General features: G+C 52.3%; 1 protein-coding gene and 1 long non-coding RNA gene across 5 annotated transcripts; one reads left to right on the top strand and one right to left on the bottom strand.

Moving 5' to 3' along the window:
• Positions 1-5569: 5569 nt before the first annotated feature.
• LOC309605278 lies at positions 5570-12325 on the bottom strand. 3 transcript variants are annotated; one of them, XR_014231324.1, is made up of 4 exons: positions 9414-12325; positions 7804-7971; positions 6958-7335; positions 5570-5734 (listed from the first exon to the last, which is right to left on the bottom strand). It is a non-coding gene; the product is annotated as an uncharacterized lncRNA (long non-coding RNA). The 3 variants fall into 3 exon arrangements; XR_014231322.1 differs by having other exon boundaries at positions 6958-8776; XR_014231323.1 differs by having other exon boundaries at positions 6958-7971.
• Positions 8645-14418, top strand: CDC42EP2 (CDC42 effector protein 2). Of its 2 annotated transcripts, XM_082340929.1 has the most exons (3): positions 8645-8737; positions 12332-12434; positions 12924-14418. In XM_082340929.1, exon 3 carries the CDS (start codon positions 13256-13258, stop codon positions 13907-13909), a length of 654 nt encoding a protein of 217 aa, XP_082197055.1. In that variant the 5' UTR covers positions 8645-8737; positions 12332-12434; positions 12924-13255; the 3' UTR covers positions 13910-14418. The 2 variants fall into 2 exon arrangements, with proteins under 2 accessions (XP_082197055.1, XP_082197054.1); XM_082340928.1 differs by lacking the exon at positions 12332-12434.
• Positions 14419-21662: the final 7244 nt, after the last annotated feature.

The raw sequence follows: 21662 nt of genomic DNA, 5'->3' as shown, positions 1-21662 counted from the left end.
AAGTAAGTCAGACAGAGAAAGATAAATACCATATGATATCACTTATATGTGGAATCTAAAACATGACGCAAATGAACTTATCTATGAAACAGAAACAGACTCACAGACATAGAGAATAGACTTGTGGTTGCCAAGGGGAAGGGGGGTGGGGGAGGGATGGATTGGGAGTTTGAGATTAGCAGATGCAAACCATTATATATATATATATGTATAATTGAATTGCTTTGCTGTACACCAGAAACTAACACAACATTGTAAATTAACTATACTTCAGTAAAATAAATTAAAAACAAAATAAATGAACAAAGAAACCCCAAATGTTCTGACCTTAGAATATTTCCAATCACAGTGGTTTACCTCTGGGGATGGGTGTTGGAGAACCAGGGGTCAGGAGCAGGAGGGCTCGGAGAATTATTTGTCATGTCCATTCTCACATCCTGTTTGGCATCTTTTGCCATGTGCATGGATTATTTTAAAAGACAGAAAAAATTATGTGTGTGTTTGTGTGTGTGTGTATATACACACAGCTCTCTTGCCCCTCTGCTCCGCAATGCCTGCTCCCTGAGGGCAGGGACCCTGTCCCGTCCCTGTAGAGTGCCTGGTGCACAGTAGGCCCAAAAAGATACCTGCCGAAGGGATGCCTTGTCATGAAACGTCCACCTGGGCCCCAGCCCATCAGTTCCCACGCCTGTTCCCACGCCTGCTCCTGTTCGCAGACACTTGCAGTGGTGCCGGCTCTGTGTGGGGATCTCTTCTCAGCATCGGGCTGCAGACATGTACCACCAAATGGACAGAATCCCTGCTACACCTAGAGGGGGCGCCAGGGAAGCACCGAGAGCCACTGTGCCTCAAACAGAGGTAGCCCACTCCAGCGTCTTTTTTTTTTTTTTTTTTGGCTGCGTTGGGTCTTTGTTGCTGCGTGCGGGTTTTCTCTAGTTGCGGCAAGCGGGGGTTTCTCTTGTTACGGAGCACGGGGTCTAGGCGCACGGGCTTCAGTAGTTGCAGCACGTGGGCTCAGTAGTTGTGGCGCCCGGGCTTAGTTGCTCCGCGGCATGTGGGATCTTCCCAGACCAGGGCTGGAACCCTTGTCCCCTGCACTGGCAGGCAGATTCTTAATCACTGCACCACCGGGGAAGTCTCAACTCCAGGCTCTTTTACTTCCTAAACCCTCATCTCCTATTTGCCCCCTGTTTGCTACCCACGGTACCCTGCCCTTCATTCATTCACTTGTTCATTCATTCACATTCATTGGCATCCACTCTGGGGAGGCAACAGTGGTTACAGCCCAGTGGGGGATGGACATGAATCGATGACGATGGCTCAGAGAGGACTGTGGTCCGGAGTTTCTCCGCGGGAACTCGACATCGATTGGGGTCCGGAATGCTTCCCCGAGGGGAGATACCATGGTTGAGACTTGCAGGAATCACAGGAGGCGGCCGGGGAAGGGAGGAGCCGTGTAAGGAGCCCGCCCTGGAGGCTGGGTGTGCTCAAGGCCAGAGAAGAGGGAGCTGAGAGGTGGCTTGAGGCTGGAGGCCAGCAGGGCTCCTGCCCAGGGTTTGTGGCCACTGAAGCGTGTGAGCAGGGGCGTGTGGCCGTCAGGTTGGTGTTTTGCATCAGTCACGATGTGGGGTGGAGAGTGGGCAGGGCCCCTGCTGGGATCCTCCATCTCCCTTGGTGGCCCCACTGTCCTCCCTTTCCTCCCCGCCCCCTCTCATCACCCAAGTCACCACGCTGGACCGGCCTGACCCCGGTCCTTCCTCCCTGGCCCCTGTGGCCCATCTGTCACCAAATTCCAATCTTTCGACCTCATTATCTCCAGCGCCGTCTTTCACACCACAGCTCAGAGCCAAGTTCCGTCTCTCTCCTGAGCCATCCGCCCCCAAAGTGGCACCTGCCTCCAATCAGGCCTCCCTCCATGTTCCCTTCTCTGAATCGACCCTCTTAAGCATAATTCTCTAATTCCTTTTCCAGTTCATGGAAAAGGAAATAGAAATGGCCCTGAAGCCTATGAAAAATGGCCAACGTCACTTATAAGAGAAACACAGATTAAAACCACACTGAGGCTCCTTTGTCTTTAGTTAGTGTTTACCTACCAGAGTGACAAAAATCAAAAAGGCTGAGAACCAGTTGCCAGTAAGGCTGAGGAGAAATGGGCCCTGTGGTCCCTATGGGGGCCTGGACCTGGCACATCCCCTGAGAAAGACAAGTGGACAGAGCTGACCAAATGACAACAGCGAGTGTCCTGTGACCCCCAAGTCCTTATGAACTTATTCTTCAGCTCTGCTCACACGAGTGTGAAACAGCATCTGGGCAAGATGACACATGGCAGCACTGCTTGTCACAGGAAAGGGCTGGGGACAACCTAAACGTCCGTCCACTGAGGCCATGGGTGTGGCTGATGGGCTGAAAGGCCCTTGTCCGGAACAGAGGGAGTGGAGAGGTGGCTTGAGGCTGGAGAGGTCATAATTTGCATAAATTATGGTACACCCCGTGTGAAATACTATGCAGCTGTGAGAAAATGAAACTGACGATATGCTCTATGAACTGACATGAAGTGGTCATAAATATAATGTCAACTGAAGAAAGGAAGGTGCCGGACAATGTGAATAGCAGAGGCTCAATAAAATGTGGCTTCCCATGACTCCTGCAGAGTCACCCCCATCGCCCCCGGCAATGGGGCCTGTCCTCCCCCCGCTCCCACCAAGGTCTGCTGTACTTTGGGGCTCTACTTGTCTAAATATTGCCATTTGTGTAAAATAGATGGGCGGGGATTTGCTTGCATGTGCAAAGAGTATCTCTAGAAGTGTTTACAAGAAACTGATAACGCTGGTTGTTTGTGGAGAGGAGAACTGGTGCCTGGGGAACAGGGGTAAGAGGGAGACATTTTGCCTCTTGTGATTTCTTCTTTTATATTTTTATTTATTTATTTATTTATTTGGCTGCTTCGGGTCTTTAGTTGCAGCACGCGGGATCTTCGGCCTGCTGTGATTTCTAAATTGTGAACCATACGAAAGCATTACCATGTCAAAAAGATAATTTAAATGAAAAAAATGCAATTCTGGTCATGTCGCACTTCTGCACAGATCCTTGATTCCCTCCCACAGCATTCGGCAGCTATTGTGAGCTATTGTCTGCTTTTAATTATTCTTTAATGGGCAAGTGACAGAAACCCAATTCCAACAGGACTAAACAAAAATCGTAAGTTGTTGGTTCATATAATGGATGTCTGCTTCAGGCATGGCTGGATCCAGAAGCACAAGCAATGTTATTGAGAATCATTCTCTTGGCTCTGCTTTTCTCTGTGCTGGCTTTATTCTCGGACGAGCTCTTCCGTGAGTTGACAGCCCTGAGTTGACATCTTGGCATCTGTCACCCTAATAGTCACTGCAAGTTCCCAGGCTGAAGCCCACTGCCGACATATGCTCATCCCTAAACCATCCCTATGACTCAGATTGGGTAGGCCGGGGCCTCAGACCCACTTTTAGAGCTTGGAGTCAAGGTCAATCATACTGGAGACTCTGGAAAATTGAGGGGTGGTCAGCAGAATAAGAGGAATGGGAGCTGGGCAAGGGAAATGGTGCTCGCCCACTACCCTCTGGGTCTTTCCCCCTCTCCTATGCCATGGTCTGCTGGACATATCTTGTTTCCCGCTCACACCACGCATCTACTTGCACTCGTTCTGGCCTTTGCCTTTGCCTCTGCCTGCTCCCCCTGAAATACCCTTTCCTTTCTCTGCCTGGCAAATTCCTACTCATCCATTAATACCCTGCTCAAATATCACCTCTTCTTGAAGGCTTCCTAACTCTTCCATCTGTTTCCCCACCTCTAACAGAACAAATCCTTCCTACCGCTGTTCTTTTTGGTTCTTCACTCATAGTCACTCACTGAGCCTCATCTATGCTGCCTGGGATAGAGGTAAATCAGAACTGGCCTCTGCTTTCAAGGACCTCCATTATGGCACAGAATGTGCTGATTTAGAATTGGTTATTTGTTTTACTCAGGGTATCTGTTCTCTGAGGGCTGGGCCCAGCCTTGACCATCTGTGTCTTCTCCAGTCAGCACAGCTCTAGGCACAAGGTAGATGCAAATGAGTTTTCAAAATGAATAATGACAAGGTGCCTTGAAGGGCTGGGAAGTGTTGAAAACAACCCCTGCTAACTCTGTGCTCCCCAGGCCAGAAGACAGCCATGTGGCTTGGATGCTCCCAGAGGCCTCTGGGAGGAAGTGCCTCAGTCCCTGCTAGGACAGGGCTGTCACCACTCTGGAAACCCCCATGGCCCTGGGCCTGGGGCCAAAAATCCAGACCCAAAGGAAAGTCCCCCAGTAAGGCCCTGCCACCCAACTCCCAAGGAGGGGTCCAAGGCAGAGGCAGAAGCTGGGGGTAGTTTCGAAGGGACTCTCATCTCGAATCCCAGCCTCTGCCGGGTCAGAGTTTTATGAAGGCGGGTGAAAGGCGAGGAGGGCAGGGCTGGAGTTGGCAGGAGCCCAAGGGAGGAAGGAAACAAGAAACAATCAAGGAAAAATCCAACCCAGGCCTGGGGTTGGCTCAGGCCACGGAGCCCTGCAGGCTGAGCTCAGGCTGCGGCAGAGGAGGCTTCCTGGGGGTGGACGGAGATCCTGCCTTGCTCCCTGTCTCCCTGTGGCAGCGGATCGGGGTGGCGGGGGCTGAGGCCCTTCCCGGAGACCTTGTCTCCTCGCACTGCCCACTAGAGTATCACCACCCTTCCCTTGTGACTCCCTGCTCTCAGACCTGTCCCCAGACTCCTGGTCCCTCTCATCCCACCTGCCTCCCTAGGTCCCCGGGTGGGCGGGGCCGAGGAGAGCTGGCTCGGGCCTGGGAGTCCTACCCCTCCGGCTCAGTTCCTCCGTTCTTCCCAGCTAACCTCGGAGAAGGGGGACTCAGACTCTATCCCCCAGGGCCTTTGGGGGCTGGGGCTGCTGACGTGGGCGATTTTCAGGAAGAAGAGGCTGGGCGGGGAAGGAAGGGCTGAGTCAGTCCCTGTGTGGTGATTACAGGTCCTGTGTGTGTGGGGGGGACAGCTGTGGGACTGGGGGTCAGGGGCGTAGTGACTGGGCCTATCTCAGCATCAAGGCGAGGCTCCAGGCTGAGAAGAAGGAATTTGAATACCGCATTCGGGGCTTTTTTTTTTTTTTTTTAATTTTTTGGCCGCGCCGCACAGCATGTGCGATCTTAGTTCCCCGACCAGGATCGAACCCATGCTCCCTGCATTGCAGGCACAGAGTCTTAACCACTGGACCGCCAGGGAAGCCCCTTGGGGCATTGCTCCACCCAGGCTTCCTTGCCTCTAACCTGTCCTGAATGTCCCTCAGGGTCCTACCCCCTCAGACACCAGGGTGTCCAGGAGTCCTTCCAGCAAGAATAGTCCAGGCCCTGGCTGAGGCAGCAGACCCTGGACATGGGGTCAGGCTGGGCAGGGGGCACTTGGCCTGAGTGTCTACTGGGTCAGAAATGCAGGACACCCTGGCCCTCCCATGGCTCGGGATCCCAGCCTCACCACCCATACTTGGGCCTTTACACACTGCCTGAGAAGTTGCATAAAAAAGCCAATTTTAGTCAATGAAATCCTGTTTTATAAATGTTCAGTAATTGCAGGGCTGCCATGGCAACACTGGGCGTATCTGCAAAGATCCCGTCCATTCAGTAGAGCTGAGAGCCGCCAGCAGCCGGCTCCCCAGGGATTCCCCGGGCCCCAGCCAAGTGACATGACCGCATCTGTGAATGGGGAGAATGAACCACCTACCTGAGTGCTTTGTAAAGCACAGAACCCAGTGCCAGGCACAAAGCGGGCCCTGGATGTGGGCTTTGTGGGGGCCGGATCTCTGGCTGGTGGCAGGAGAGTCTGAGCAGCTCGGGGAGCTGGCACTGGGTGGGAGCACGTCACATCCAGGTGGGCTTAAAACGGTCCCCAGAGCGCAGTTCCTGTGGCTTTGGGGCCTGGTTGAGAGGATGGCTAGTCGCTGAGGGAGGGGTCCAGGGGTTGGGTCAGGCTTAGGGGCCAAATCTGCTGCTCTCTATCCATCCCCCAATGCTCCCCAACTGCACACACACACACACACACACACACACACACACACACCAGAACCTCTCCAAAGCGCTCTGGAGTTGGTTCCTGGCTTTGAGTGACCTTGCATGAGGGTCTTTGCCTCTGCAAGCTTTCATCCCTGTAACTTTGTTTTGCCACCAGCCCTGAATGGAGCTCCTAACCTTCCCCGAGCCCCTTCCTCCAATGGAGGACGCTCAGCTGATGGGCGGGGCTGCGCCTCAGCCTCACTCTTGCAGGCCCGGGGGGGTCATTATTAGAGTCATCCATGCATCATTAGACTCATTCCAGGTCAGGTGGCAAGGTCAGTCGCCACCCCCCAAAGCTCCCGTTATAACGTTTCCATGAAACTCCTGCCTACGGGGACTGTGTGTTCCCATCAACAATACACGCGCAAGTCCCTTATCTTGCTTGGGACTCATGTAACTCCCATTTTACAGGCAAGAAGGCTCAGAAAGGGACTGTCCTTTCTTCGTCTGTGGCCACAGAGCAAGTCAGCAGCACAGCCAGCTCAGAACCTGGGTCTGTGGCTCACAAGCAGTGCTCAGGGCCTGGCACCTAGCTGTCCCCCTACCTGGCTGTGTGTGGGAAGGAAGGCGGGGTGGGGGGTGACAATGGCTGGGTGAGAAGACTGAGTGGGGACGAGGGCCCAGAGCCAGCATGTCTTGCCACTTTCAGGCTAAGTAGATCACTGTCAGGGCCCGAGCTTCGGTTTCCATTTCTGTAAAGGGGGATAGTGATGCTGGTTCTGCCCACCTTGCTGGGCTCTCAGAGGATTTGAGGAGCTCAGGGGCAAGAGGCACTTGGTAAGGGGCACAGGCAAGCCTGGGTGGGTGGATCTTTGGCAGAGCCTGGGTGGCAGGAAGGGAGAGAGGTACAATACTTATCCACACACACGACAATTTGGCCCAGGGCCCCATTCCTCCACTGTCCAGGCCTCAGTTTTCCTCTGAGCCACCAGGCCAGTCCTGGCAGAATCCACCTGACTGATGCTCCCTGGGGAGTTAAAGGAGGGGCCAGGAAGGCTCAAGGTTAAAACCTGAAACTTCCCTGTATTAGTTTTCTATTGCTGCTGTAACAAATCACCACAAACTTGGGGGCTTAAAACAACACAAATTTATTAACTTACTGTTCTGTTGAAGTCCAACATGGGTCTAAAATCAAGCGGTCAGCTGGGCCATGTTCCTTTTGGAGGTTCTGGGGGAGAATCTGTTTCCTTGACTTTTCCAGCTTCTAGAGGCCGCCCACATGCCTTTGTGGCCCCTTCCTCCATCTTCAAAAGCAGCAACACAGCATTTCTGTGTCATCACATCTCTTTCTCTGACTCTCCTGTCTCCCTCTTCCACTTTTAAGGACCATCGTGATTACATTGGGCCCACCCAGATAATTCAGGATAATCTCTCTATTTTAAAGTCAGTTGATTAGTAACTGTAATTCCATTGGCAACCTTAATTATTCTTTGTTATGTAACAAAATATATTCACAGGTTCCAGAGACTAGGACGTGGACATCTTTAGGAAGGGGCCATTTGCCTACTCCACTCCCCTTCTCCCCATCCTTCCCTCCCTTCTGACTTGGCTGATCCCCACCTGCACCCCCAGCAACCTTCCCTCCTTCAGGATGCCTTCCTGACCCCCTCTCCCTAAGAGTCCCTCCCACATTTACAGTATGGAAGCTTTCATCATCCTGGTCACATTGTACGGTCACAGCTGTCACCCTCCAGAGAGCAAGGTCCCCTCACCTCATTACCATCCACCCTTCCTTTGCCCCACTCTTCTTAGCACTTGCTCCCTCAGAATGGTGTCACAGTCTACTTGGGGACTTGGGTTTCCTCCATTTCCCATCATTGGACAGTAGGTCCCAGTCCAGAGGGGGCTGCATCCCCAGCGACAAGAACAGCGCCTGGCACCTATAGATGCACAATTATCTGCTGAATCACTGAAAGGAGCAAGGGCAGAGTTCCCTTCAGTCTAGCTCCAGCTCCTGTGCAGGGCCTGCCCTTCAGTAAATGTTTCTCGTACTGAATGAATGAAAGAATGAATGAACCAACCAACCAGCCAATCAACTGATGTTGGAATGAGTCTAAGTACGGGTCCCACCCCAGCCCCGGAAGCCACTTAGCCTGACAGCAAACACGGGCATGGCCCGGCCACTCCACCCGCACACACCCTCAATGCCCTCTTTTCTAAGGGGCGGCAAACTCCTGAAAGCTCTCGGAAGTCTGTAATATTTTAACATAGGCGCCTCTAAGGCCTCATTCATTTCCTTAGTAGTCACTGAATACACTTGTGCGGGCGCCTCCCCGGACCCGGCCCTCCTAGAACCGAGAGTTTTGGTTCCGACGGGCACAGCCGGAGTCCGCGGAGTCCAGCCCGGGCACCCGACGCCGCCTGGCCCGCAGCCGCCCGAACTTGAACTGGACCTCCGGGCCCGCGCGGCTGCGGGACCCCCGCGCTGCGCCTCCAAAGGGGGAGCCCAGGCGGGCCAGGGAGTAGGGCGAGGCTGTGGGCGTGGCCTAGTTGGGGCGGCCCCGGCATTGGCTCCGCGGGCAGGGGGCGGGGCTTTAGGGGCCACTGTCAGCACTGTAAGTTCACAGCCCAGGTCTGTCCCATCGCCGCGCGGTCCAGCTCCTGAGCTTTCGCCGCCCGCCGGTCAGTCGCTTGAACGCGCTCAAGGTGAGTTCAGGCCGGGACTCTGCGGCCCGACCGCGGCTCCTAGGGAGACCCATCCTTGAGGCGCCCCATCCCAGCTCGCGCCCCGGCCCCCGACTCACCTCCACGTAGATCCTTTCCCGGGTGCCTCGGGCTGCACCATGTTTCCCGCCCGCGCCTTGGTCCCGGCGGCCACGCCCGCGTCCCCCTCGGCCTGCGGTGCGCCGCGCATCCCGAACCTGAACTCCCGGTCCAGCCCTCCACACTGCGCCAGAGCCCCCGCCCCACCCCCGGGACCCGGGAGTGCCCTCCCGCTGCCATCCCCGCCCGGGCTCAGGGTCGTATTTTTAGTCGATGGTGAGGTGTCCTCCTATCTTTAGCCGTGGCCGCGAGTATCTTGAAACGGATCCGAACTGCGCTGGGCTGCACTCGGGCAGAGGGCTGGGAGGGGTCGGCGCCGGAACCCGAGCTGGGGCTGAGGAGCCGGACCCACGGGAGCCAGGGGCGGGGGCTGCACGCCAGAGCTCTGGCCCTGCGCCGAGCGGACACTCGGACATCGCCCAGGCCGGAAAGCACGGGGGAGGCTCCTCCCTGAGTTTGGATACCCGGGCAGGGTCCCGGATCTCTCCCTTTTCCCCCCTTTGTCGGGTTGTGAGACCAGAACCCCCCAAGAGAAGAAGATCCCGTAGACAATCCTCACCTGGTACGTCAACGTGCGGCTCCTTGGGGGACGCCCGCCTGGAGCCGGAGACGCGCTGGAGACCCGGGTGCGCGCCGGGAACCCTCCGGGACGAGGGGCAGTAGAGGGAGAGCGCGCGCCACCTAGTGGCCGAGGAGCCGAGCGCCGCTCCGCACAGCGACGCTGGGAGACCCCGCTGCCAGCGAGGGGGACTCTACGCAAGCAGGCTAAGTCCTGGCCGGCAGGCAGAGGCGGAGCCCTCCGCTCGGGGGCTGTTCATTTTTGGTCTTGTTTGGAGCACTGTCCCCGGAGAACCAAAATGCTTGAGGAAGGCCCTACAGCTATTTGCTGAATAAATATCGGGGCTGACAGTGACCCGCTAACCCTGTCTTTGTACATCGGCGCTCTCTCTCACTTGCAGTATGGCAGTAGGGTCTCCAGTAGCCCCCTGGTAATGGCTTTATTGTCATCCCATTTCATAGACGAGGAAGGTGAGGCCCAGAGAGGAAAGGTGTCTTCCCAAGGTTAGAGTGAGTTCCAGGTAGAGATGGGTTCAAGGTCAGAGGCCTGCTTTTTGAACACTCCTGGTGGAGAGTGGCCTAGTATTCCTTGTGACAGAAGGGGTTCTGCGTCCAGGAAGTCATTTTCTCTAAAGGAGGCCCTGGGCTCCTTCCAGAGCAAGCCCACAGAGCTGGGATGTCTCCCATCTGCTCCTCCCAAAGCTGCAGGAAGCCCCCCGTCCCAGGCCCCCAGAGCCTTGTCCTGATGGAGAGCTCATTCTCATATGTCTGGACACTTGCAAATTGAGAGAGGGGGCCAACCAAGAGGTAGGACTTAAATGGAGGAGGCCTGGGGACCCGGTGGCCCCAGCCCAGGTGGGAGCCTGTTTCTCTCCTGCTCCCCAAGCAGTTCACAGAGGTTGACACGGCCCGTTGCATCGGAGCCACTGGGACCCAGCTACGTAGTAGTGCCCACTCTTCCTCTTACTAGCTGGGTGACCTCAGCAAAGTTGCTTAACGTCTCTCAGTTTCAGCTTCTGCCTCTGTAAAGGCCAGTAATGACACCCACCGTGCTGTGCCTGGGACGTTAAAATGGAAACCATGCAAGGGTAGCTGGAGCCTGGGGTCTTGTAGTTGCCAAATCTGAATACTTGGGGCTTGACGGTTGCAGTTCCCAGCTCTCCCCTGGTGGCTGAGGCTGGCCCAACCCTTCCCCCCAGCCTCAGTTCTCTCCACATCTGGAATTGGGTGGGTACATCTGGCTCAGAGCAAGAGAGCTGTCAGGGACGCCGGATTTGTTGTGGAAACATTCAGGCTGTCTTGGCGCCCCTGAATGATGGGAGGGAACTGGCCCAAGTTCTGGGCAAATCCCATCAGTTAGCCCCCCTCTCCGTGAGTGAAAAAGAAGGAAAAGCTACCCCAGGACTTCTCCTGCCAAGGGGACAGATAGGATGCGTGTCAGCATGCCCCCAGGCCTGGCATGGTGGGCACAGATAAATGTTTGTTAGATAAAGGAGTGATGGGAGTCCAAGATTTCAGAGCACTTCCTGCCTCCCTCTCCTTCCCTCCAGCTCCTTCCAAGCTTAGCTGGAATTCTGCCACCGGAGAGTCATTCCTTTGTTTCCTATTAAGCTGCAGGTGCTCTGGGAGGGGCAAGATGTCCGGTCTCTGTGGCTCAGCTCGACTGACCCAGGGTGTCCGGTCCTGGGGTGGGGTTTCCTGAGTAAGGGCCTGGGCTGGGGGGTGTGTAGCTGGGACTCAGCCTCTCCTGCATCCTCTTTCCTCCTTCCTGCTCCCTCCTGCCAGCCCCCTCACTCTTCCCCCTGCCCGGCCTGGCCCGGGATGAAGAATGGGGCAGAGGAACCGGCAGAGGCCTCCCTGCTGCTGCTCAGGCGCTTCCCCAGTGATTTCCCACCTGCTCAGCCCCTGTTGGCCTGGGGAGAGTGGGCTCATCTAGTTACCCGCTGGGTGACCTTGGACAAGTTTCTTTGCCCTCCGTGCTCTGATTCTACACATCAGGCCAATCCCCCACCGTGGGAACTAGAGGAAGTGCTTGCTCCACTTCCTTCTTCTGTCAAACCTGCACGACACCCCTCCAGAGTGTATTTATTTTTTCCACATTAAAAATATCTTTATTTTTTCTGACTACATGAATAATACGTGCTCATAAATAATACATGCTTCTTATTAAGAATTTGAGCTTATAGAAGTATGAACAAGAGAGGGAAGTCACCTGAAATTCTACCACCTTGAGAGAACCACCATTAACATTTTGGTGACCGTCCTTTCATATTTGGCTTACATATGTCATTTCTTAGTAATGGGCCCCAGATATTAATTTTTTCTGAGGACAACTTTCCTCCCATGTCACAAACCCCACACCCCATCCCTGCCCCTACCCTAGTCTAGGTAGCCCATATGACAACCTAGTGCCAGCCTTCTATATTCTTCTCTGTTCCTATATCGAATATAATCCTATGCAGACCTGTATATGTAGGTACACATAATACATGCATGTTCTGAGAGTGGGGAGGAGAGCTGGTCAATGTTTTCAAAAAATGGAATCTTGTAGACTACATTTTTTCATTTTGCTTCTCTCTCTCTCTGCAATGCCTTATGGGAATCCCTCCAAAATGTCCGATAGCTCTAATTTTATTTATTTATTTATTTATTTATTTATTTGGTCGCTCCGCGTGGCTTGTGGGATCTTAGTTCCCCGACCAGAGACTGAACCCTGGGCACGGCAGTGAAAGCGCCAAGTCCTAACCACTGAACTGCCAGGGAATTCCCTGATAGCTCTAATTTTAAAACGGGAATGATAGGAGGGTGGTTGTGATGATTAAATGAGATGTGTTTGCAAAGAACTCAACGAAATTCCAGGCAGAGAGCAGAGCTGCCACCCCCCAAATATTTGTATCCCCCACTCCATCTTCCCCTTAGGCGCTGGGGCAGAAACTGCATTAGGCTTAGGCCCTGCCCATAAGGAACTCCTAACGGAGAGGAGGAGAAAAGGGAAGCTCTGAGCAGGTGACCTCACTTCCAGGTAGGATGTGATTGGGCCAAATGCGAGGTGTCGGTCGTTATGCACTGTTGGCTGAACTCCTGCTGTGCCAGGCCTGGGAGGGCAAGACAGAGGTTACAAGATCTCCACCCTCCATCAAGTCGGGAGCTGAGACAAATCCGTGAGACCCCCAGACAATCTGGCACTGGTCATGTCTTGGGCACAGTTGAGTGCAGACCACAGTGATGAGCAGAGCTGGGGACTCGGGGCAAGAGACCGGAGCCAGGGCTTTGTATGTGACTTCAGTCCTGTCGCTTAGGGTCCCCGCTCATGGAGGGAGGGGCTTGGCACTGCTGATCCAGGCCTTGAGGTGCAACAAGTCCGTGAGTGAACACAGGCTTCGGCCAGGAAGGCTCCCCACAGGAGTGCAGCCCCACGTGGGCTCCCAGGGCTGATGAAAGAGACCCAGAAACGAGACAGATGCCTCTGCCTTTGTCCTTCTGTCCCTGACTTGTACCCTTGATGTTTCAGCTCCTCCGCCCTGGACCAGAGAGAAGCTGGCGAGGACGAGCCCAGAGAGCATCACTGCCTCCGAGCTCTGCGCCTTCCTGCTTCCAGTTTTCAGACGAGTTTTCAACCCTCTTGGGAGAAAGTGATTTTTGTTATCTCGATCCTCTGACTTCATTGATCGTTTATCTTTCTTTTCCAAATTCCTTGGGCCAACTTTCGTCACACCACACGCACTTGGCAAGTGTTTGGTGTCTGGAAACCTTCCTCTGGGTGTTTCTTGAGGGTGGTGAGAGGAGGCAGCGGAGGCCGTGGTCCTGCAAGCAGACTGTCCCGGCCTGGCTGGTGAGGTCGCGATGTCCACCAAGGTGCCCATCTATCTGAAGCGCGGCAGCCGCAAAGGCAAGAAGGAGAAGCTGCGGGACCTGCTGTCCTCAGACATGATCAGCCCACCACTGGGGGACTTCCGCCACACCATTCACATCGGCAGTGGTGGCGGCAGTGACATGTTCGGTGACATCTCCTTCCTGCAAGGCAAGTTCCACCTCCTGCCAGGGACGGCGGTCGAGGAGGCCGAGGAGGCCGAGGAGGATGGTGGCTTTGAGCTGCCCTTCCAGTTCACACGCACGGCCACCCTGTGTGGGCGGGAGCTCCCCGACGGGCCGTCCCCTCTGCTCAAGAACGCCATCTCCCTCCCGGTCATCGGCGGGCCCCAGGCACTCACCTTGCCCGCCGCCCAGGCCCCACCCAAACCCCCTCGCCTGCACCTGGAGACCCCTCAGCCTTCTCCACAGCCCTCCCCGCAGGAGGCAGGGAGTGTGGACATCTGGCGGATTCCAGAGGCTGCCTCGGTCCACAGTGGGCTGACCCCCGAGTCTGGGGCTGAGGAGCCCTTCCTGTCCCACGCCAGCTCCCTGCTCTCCCTGCACGTAGACCTGGGGCCTTCCATCCTGGACGACGTTCTCCAGATCATGGACCAGGACCTGGGCCACCTGCAGATCCCCACATAGGACCCAAGAATGGCCAGGCTGGGGTGAATGCCAGAGGCAGTTGGTGGACACGGCCCTGATCTAGAAGTCGGGGTCCCAAGGTTCCACCTGCGTGGTTGCTGGCCAGTGATTTCTCACTTTGAGCCTTTGTCTCCCTCCCTCCCACCCTTTCCCCGTGGACAGAGTGGCCTCTTTGCTTTCCCCTAAGCCCCACGAGGGTATGTGTAGACGTCAGCCCAAAGTGCCCTGTGCATCTTGGGCCACCCAGACCCCCACTGCCAACTGCTCCTCAGATCCCTTGGCCTAAGGCTCTGCTGAAATGGACTCTGCTTTTCACCTCCCTCCGCCTCAGCCCCATCAACGCCCTGCTCGGGGGTGGAGGGTGAGGGAAGACGTGGGGCACAGCCAGCTGGATCTTTGGCTCCGTGTCCTTAACTGGGAATATGGCATCAGTGACCGATGTCCCTCCGCCCCACCCCTCCCACATGACCGGGGGATCCTGGTTGCAATAAAACTTGCTGCTGCTGGTACTTGCGCTCGCCGTACCCTGCCCCTAGGCTCCTCTTGAAGTCAGGCCAGGCTCTGGGAGCTGTGGGCTGACCCTGGGGGAGACCCCAGCCCCAGAGGGCCTTGAACAGGGCGGGGCCTGCCTTCTGGAAGATTGTACCTCATTCCTAGCCCATAGTGAGAATGAAGCAGGAATGAACCAAGTGCCAATTGGGGATATTCCGACATTAATTCGGGTGTTTGACAAGAGGCGGCCAAGCACCGGAGTAGGCCAGGAGCTGGCCCTGGGGGCTGGGGTTTGTCAGGGAGGCCCAAGAGCCAAGGAATAACCACAGGCCTGGTGCAGTGGGACCAACAGCTTCTCGGGCGCCAGAGGACTGAGGGAGCACACAGGAGGGCGGGCTGGGCCTGGGGCTGGGAGGGATCAGCCTTGCTCATCAGCAGGCCCATCTCATCAGCGCTGCTTATTGAGCACCTGCAGTGCATCAGACATGCTCCAAGTGCTGGGGCACCAGACAGATGCAACCTCTGCTCTCCCGGAGCTCACAGTCTAGTGGGGGGAAGGATATCAAATCTGTAAGCAAGTAAATTTCCAACAGTGTTGAACACTATGAAGAAAACACCAAGACTGGTAATGTCTGAGGCAAGGGTGCGGTGATGTCGTGATTCTGAGCCAAACCTGAGGGCTGACGGACTTATGCTCATGCATAAGCAAAGGCACTGAGGCACCCGAGTGAATGACAGAGAGGGTCCGACAGGTGGCAAAAAAAGCAAAGGTCTCTGAGTCCAACCTAGCCTTGTGAGGCTCAGTTTCCCCATCTCTAAAGTGCAGTCAGTGATACCTAACAACCTTGCAGGGTCGTTAAGCAAATCAGGGATAACGTTTATGAGCTTGCACATGGAAGGTAGTCAAACATGGTTATGGTGTGAGACATAAAGGAACCCGGGGCTCAGGAAAGGCAGGACTGTGAAGCTGGAAAACTGGGTCGGAGTCGGCTTAGAACAGTTCTGCTTGCAAGGCTGAAGCTGAGGCCATGGGAGCTGCTGAAAGAGTTTAAGCAGGAGAGACGTGGGATCAGATCCAGGTTTTAGAAGGGTCACCAGCCAGGCCGAGTGGGAGATGGACCAAAGATCAAAGAGGAAGAAGCCGTTGCAGGAAGAGGGCTGTCTCCGCGTGGGGACAGTGGGGACCGAGAGGAGGGGAAGGTGCTGGGGCGGGGCTTGGTGTCTGACTGGTACAGACCACGTGGGCAGCTGGAGGCCAATGTCGGCCTCGGTGATCCCGTCTTCCATTCTCTGCTCCCGTCTTCCATTCTCTGCTGGTTTTTTCCATCCTTTTGACCCTACAAATCTCAGACTCCCACCTCACCCTCAGCCTTTTCTGCCCTTAGGCAGAGATTTCATACCAGAGGCAGAGATTTCATACCAGAGGCAGAGGCAGAATTAGACCAGGAGGCATTTTTCTTGACTACCCTGATTTTTTTTTTTTTTTAAAGGTGATGCGTTTTTTTTTTTATTCTGGTAAAACATATATTACACGAAATTTACCATTTTAACCTTTTTTAAAATTTATTTATTTACTTTTGGCTGTGTTGGGTCTTTGTTGCTGCATGCAGGCTTCCTCTAGTTGCTGAGAGCGGGGGCTACTCTTCATTGCGGTGCGCGGGCTTCTCATTGCCGTGGCTTCTCTTGTTGCGGAGCACGGGCTCTAGAGCGCAGGCTCAGTAGCTGTGGCGCACGGGCTTAGTTGCTCCGCAGCAGGTGGGATCTTCCCGGATCAGGGCTCGAACCCATGTCCCCTGCATTGGCAGGCGGGTTCTTAACCACTGCACCACCAGGCAAGCCCCCATTTCAACCCTTTTTAAGCGTATGGTTCAGTGGCATTAAGTACATTCACATTATTCTGCAACCATCACCGCCATCCATTTCCAGAACTTTTTTCATCTTTCCGAAGTGAAACTCTGTACCCATTAAACACTAACTCCACATTTCCCCACACCCCCTGCCCCGGCCCCTGGCAACCACCCTTTTACTTTATGTGTCTATGAATTTGACTACTCTAGGGACCTGATACAAGTGGAATCATACGGTATTTAGTTTGGGGGTTTGTTTTATTCTTTTGGCCGAGCCTCACGGCTTATGGTATCTTAGTTCCCAGACCAGGAATTGAACCAGGGCAGTGAAAGCACCGAGTCCTGACCACTGGACCACCGGGGAATTCCCTATTTGTCTTTTTGTGACTGCCTTATTTCACTTAGCATGACGTCTTCAAGGTTTATCCGTGCCGTAGCATGTGTTGAAATTTCATTCTTTTTAAAAGCTGAGGACTTCCCTGGTGGCACAGTGATTAAGAATCCACCTGCCAATGCAGGGGACAGGGGTTCGATCCCTGGTCGAAGATCCCACATGCTGTGGAGCAACTAAGCCCGTGCGCCACAACTACTGAGCCTGCGCTCTAGAGCCCGCATGCCACAGCTACTGAAGCCCACGTGCTTAGAGCCCGTGCTCCGCAGCAAGAGAAGCCACCGTAGCGAAGAGTAGCCCCCGCTCACCACAACTAGAGAAAGCCCGCGCGCAGCAACAAAGACCCAACGCAGCCAAAAATAAATAAATAAAAATTTTTTAAAAAGCTGAATAATATTCCATTGTCTGTATATTCCACATTTTGTTTATCCATCCATCCATCAATGGACACCTGGGTTGCTTCTGTCTTTGGCAATTGTGAACAATGCTGCTGTGAACATGGGTGTACCCATATCTGTCTGAGTCCCTGCTTTCATTTCCTTTGGGTGTGTACACTGAAGTGGGATTGCTGGATCATATGGTCATTCTATATTTAATTTCTTAAGGAACTGCCATTTTCCATAGGAGCTGCACCATTTTACGTTCCCACCAAACTTTGTTTTTAATCTGAAATTTTTGCCATCATTTAGAGAATAGGAGATGTTCTATCTGTAGTGGGATTTGAACCCACTGTGAGACCCCAAAGCCTGTACTCAACTGCAACCCTCTCTCCCAACAGGGGTTCAGTTTCAGACCCTGGTAAAGTGTGAAGGCAAAGGGTGGGGAGCTGAAGGCCAGCACCGTCCTACCTGCAGTTTCCCCCTCAGTGCTTGGGTGGCTTGTCCCCATCTGCCCAGAAGGGGAAGACAAGAAAAAGGACACCTTCCTTATAGCTTCACCCAGCTGGAAGAAGGCACCTCAGCTTGGACCTGAGGTGAGGACAGAGTGGCCATGAAAGAGGGACATTCTTGTCCTGGGTCCCCTGGAAGTGCTCCCCACCTACCTTGCATCAGGCATCAGACCAATGACCCTGGGAAACCACTCAGGGTTGCCATGTCTGGGTGGAGAAAGGGGACTAGATGGCGAAACTGAAGCATCAGACTAACTAAACTCGGGATACCTGCTTCACCAAGGTAGCCAGAGGCAGAGTGAAGGAATTTCCCTCTTCAACTTGGATAGTGCTATACGTATCCTACAGATACCACCCCCCACAAATAGGAGGAGAAGTTGTCGTTGGACAGCCAAAAAAATGACAAGTATGCCACGGGAATTCCCTGGTGGTCCAGTGGTTAGGACTCTGCGCTTTCACTGCTGTGGGCCCAGGTTCAATCCCTGGTCAGAGAACTAAGATCCCGCAAGCCTCACGGCACAGCCAAAAAAAAAAAAGACAAATATCCCTACAGTCCACTGTTTTAGATGTCCAACGTCCATGCATGTCCTTATTCTAGTATTTACTCTTAAAAATATCATAGGTATTATTTTATATTTTATATATATATATCATCCCTGGTATAATACATCTATGCCTCTTTCTGTCCAAAATACATTCACTCATTTCCCAAAGGGAGACAACTCACAATCTTGTCAGTGATCACATCCACTTCCAAGTCCAGGATTTCGAGATGATGTCCATTCCCCCTGCAATTCCTTCAACAGCCCATCTCAATATTTTGCAAACTATAAACTATACTGTAAAGTTAATTACCAATATACCCTATACACAAGAGTGGAGAGAAAGAGAGAAGAATGGGAGAATTAAAATATATAAAAAATACACTTGACACAGCAAGAGAAGAAATGTATGTAGACTTTTCTACAACAAAGCTTTGTCTGGTATGAATAACCTCCCTTCTTCACTACCCAGTTCTTGATACCTTTGCCTTCAACCTGCATCTTGCCTGTTCAGGGTTCTTTACCAAGTGACATGTCCTAAATCTTCTTTTCTAAAGAATTTGAGCTCTTGGTGGATCTCCCTGTACAGACACTTCCCTGAAACTTTTTATTTTGAAGCATTTCAAACCCACAGAAATATTAGAAGGACAGTACAGTGTACAGCCATACACCTTCATCTAGATCTGCCAGTTACTACCATTTTGCCTCATTTGCTCTATCTCTTTAATATAAAAACTTTTTTCCTGACCTTCTGAAAGTAAGTTGCAGACATCATGACACTTCAGTATTTATTTCCATTGTCTTTCTTTAGCTTGCTTGGGCTTTATTTGGCTTCTGCAACGTGTGAATTCGTGTATTTCATCATTTTTGGAAAATTATTGATCACTTTGTCTTTAAATATTGCCTCTACCCCCTTTCTTTCTCCTTACCCTCTGGGACTCCAATTAAATGTATCTTAGATCTCTCTATATATCCTCTATGTTTCTAGTCTAATTCTGTATTTTCTCCTCTTTTGTCTTCCATGCTGTATTAAGGACAAGACAATGTCTTCCTATGTATCCTGTAGTTCACTCATTCTCTCTTCAGCAGTGCCTAATTCGCTTTTTCACCAATTTATTGTGTTCTTAATTTTGGTGTTGGTATTTTTCAGTTGGAGGAGTTCTATGTGGTTCTTTAAAAATTCTGTTGTGACACTTCTTAATAGAAATTTGTTGCCTGCAGATATTTTTACACTTGTCTTTATCTTCTTTAAACACAATAAGCAGTGTTATGTTATGGTCGGTATCAGATAATTCCAGTATCTTAAATCTGTGTGGGTCAATCTGCTTTCTATTGTTTGCAGTCAGTTTTTTTTTTTTCTTTCTTAATTTTATTTATTTTTAGCTGTGTTGGGTCTTCACTGCTGCACGCGGGCTTTCTCTAGCTGCTGCGAGCAGGGGCTATTCTTCATTGTGGTGCATGGGCTTCTCATTGTGGTGGCTTCTCTTGTTGCGGAGCACAGGCTCTAGGTGCGCGGGCTTCAGTAGTTGTGGCTCGGGGGGCTCTAGAGCGCAGGCTCAGTAGCCGTGGCACACGGGCTTAGTTGCTCTGCCACGTGTGGGATCTTCCTGGACCGGGGTTCAAACCCGTGCCCCCTGCGTTGGCAGGCAGATTCTTAACCACTGCACCATCAGGGAAGCCCTGCAGTCAGTTCTTGTGCAAGGTTTCTTGTTTCTTTGTGTGCCTGATTATCTTTGACTAAGAGCTGGATATTGTATCTGAAAAAGTATTTTCAGAAATAATTTGAGGCCTTGGATGACAGTACACTCTTTCAGAAAGGATATTGCTTGGTCCCACATATGCTTCTTTCTGCTAGGTGACTAAGGGCATTATAAGGATGGGTCCACTTAATCCAAGTTCAAGGCTTGAGCTTCCCTGGACCACCTGGATAATATGATTCTGGACAACTAGTCCACAGACGTTAGGACCCCATCTTAAAGTATGTATGTATTGGTAGTAGGGTATCTGACTTCTACTTTGGGCGGGCTCTGTGTTTTGACTTTGACCTTCCCCACCAAAGACCACCAAACAACAGCTTAGCTTCACAGTTATATCTTCCAGATCAGTAAATGTCCCCAGGACAAAAATTGCCTTGAATTCTGGGCTTACAGCTCTGGGCTTCAACCTCTTAAATGTTAGCTCAGGAATTCTTCACTATATTACTAGCTTGTCAATGCTTTTAAGTTTTTTTTCACTTCCTCTGTTTTTTTAGTTTGTATTCAGTGGGAGGGTTGGAATTAAATACCAAATCAAGTGGGCTTCCCTGGTGGCGCAGTGGTGAAGAATCCACCTGCCAATGCAGGGACACAGGTTTGAGCCCTGGTCTGGGAAGATCCCACATGCCGCGGAGCAACTAAGTCCATGAACCACAGCTACTGAGGCTGCGCTCTACAGCCCCCGAGCCACAACTACTGAGCCCGTGAGCCACAACTACTGAAGCCCACGTGCCTAGAGCCCGCGCACCGCAACGAAGAGTAGTCCCCACTCTCTGCAACTAGAGAAAGCCCGCGCGCAGCAACGAAGACCCAACGCAGCCAAAAATAAATAAAGAAAATAATTTTTTGAAAAATATCCAATCAGGAGCCTGTCTCCCTGAATGTAATTTTTTTTTTTTTTTGGCCGTGCAGCTTGCAGGATCCTAGTTCCCCCACCAGGGATCGAACCCGGGCCCTCACAGTGAAAGTGCTGAGTCCTAACCACTGGATTGCCAGGGTATTCCCATCTCTGAATGTTATATTAAGCAGATCCCCTGGGTTTTGTTTATATTTCTCCCTGCCCCCACTGGGTAACAGCAATCCTATTTACCCTAGAGAATTAAAATCAGTCACCCCAGCCAACAATGGTACCCACTTTTTACTTTGCCCAGTGGCAGGTGGAACTCAAAATAGCCCACTGGCAGTCTCAGATCCTAATTTAGAGAAAACATTTTTGTGCCCCCTGGTGGAAGCATTCCTTCATTGGGTCCTAAAGGCTCTAGATCAGCCAGAGCCCAGAGCGGCAGGAACAGAAAACAAACATTTTGCAGAAGAGTCATTAGTTGAGATTGCAAGAGGCTGCACCCCGACTTCCACTCCTTGGTTCCTGTCTGTAAGAGTAACACTATATATATATCAGTCACTGGTTCAGAGCATAGGGAGTAGCTATTGTTCAGTGATGGAGCATTTCTTAAAAGAATCCTAAAAGAATCGAAAGCCATTGGTGCTGGGCTCATAAACTGCCTTTCCAATAATAAAGAACTAGCCTACTTATCATTTCTAGTATTTTTTAAAAAGTGCACAAATCTTGTGTAGGTCAATGAATTTTTACAAAGTGAATAAACCTGTGTAACCCAGATGAAGAAAAGGAACATTACTAGCCACCTAGCGCCCCCCTCCCCCCTTGTTATTATCTTCCACAGGGAACCACTTTCCTGACTTCTATCCCCATAGGTTAGTGTGTCTGTTTACATAGCTTGATATAAATGGAATCATACGATATGTCCTCTTTCAAAATTGGCTTCTTTTATTCAAATATTAAGTTTTTTGAGATTCATTCGTGTTGTTGTGTAGCAATA

Source organism: Balaenoptera borealis, assembly GCF_965194805.1.
Source record: "Balaenoptera borealis genome assembly, chromosome: 11".
NCBI lineage: Eukaryota > Metazoa > Chordata > Mammalia > Artiodactyla > Balaenopteridae > Balaenoptera > Balaenoptera borealis.
The sequence above is the reverse complement of the archived record's forward strand: the minus strand, read 5'-3'. Positions and strand labels throughout refer to the sequence as shown.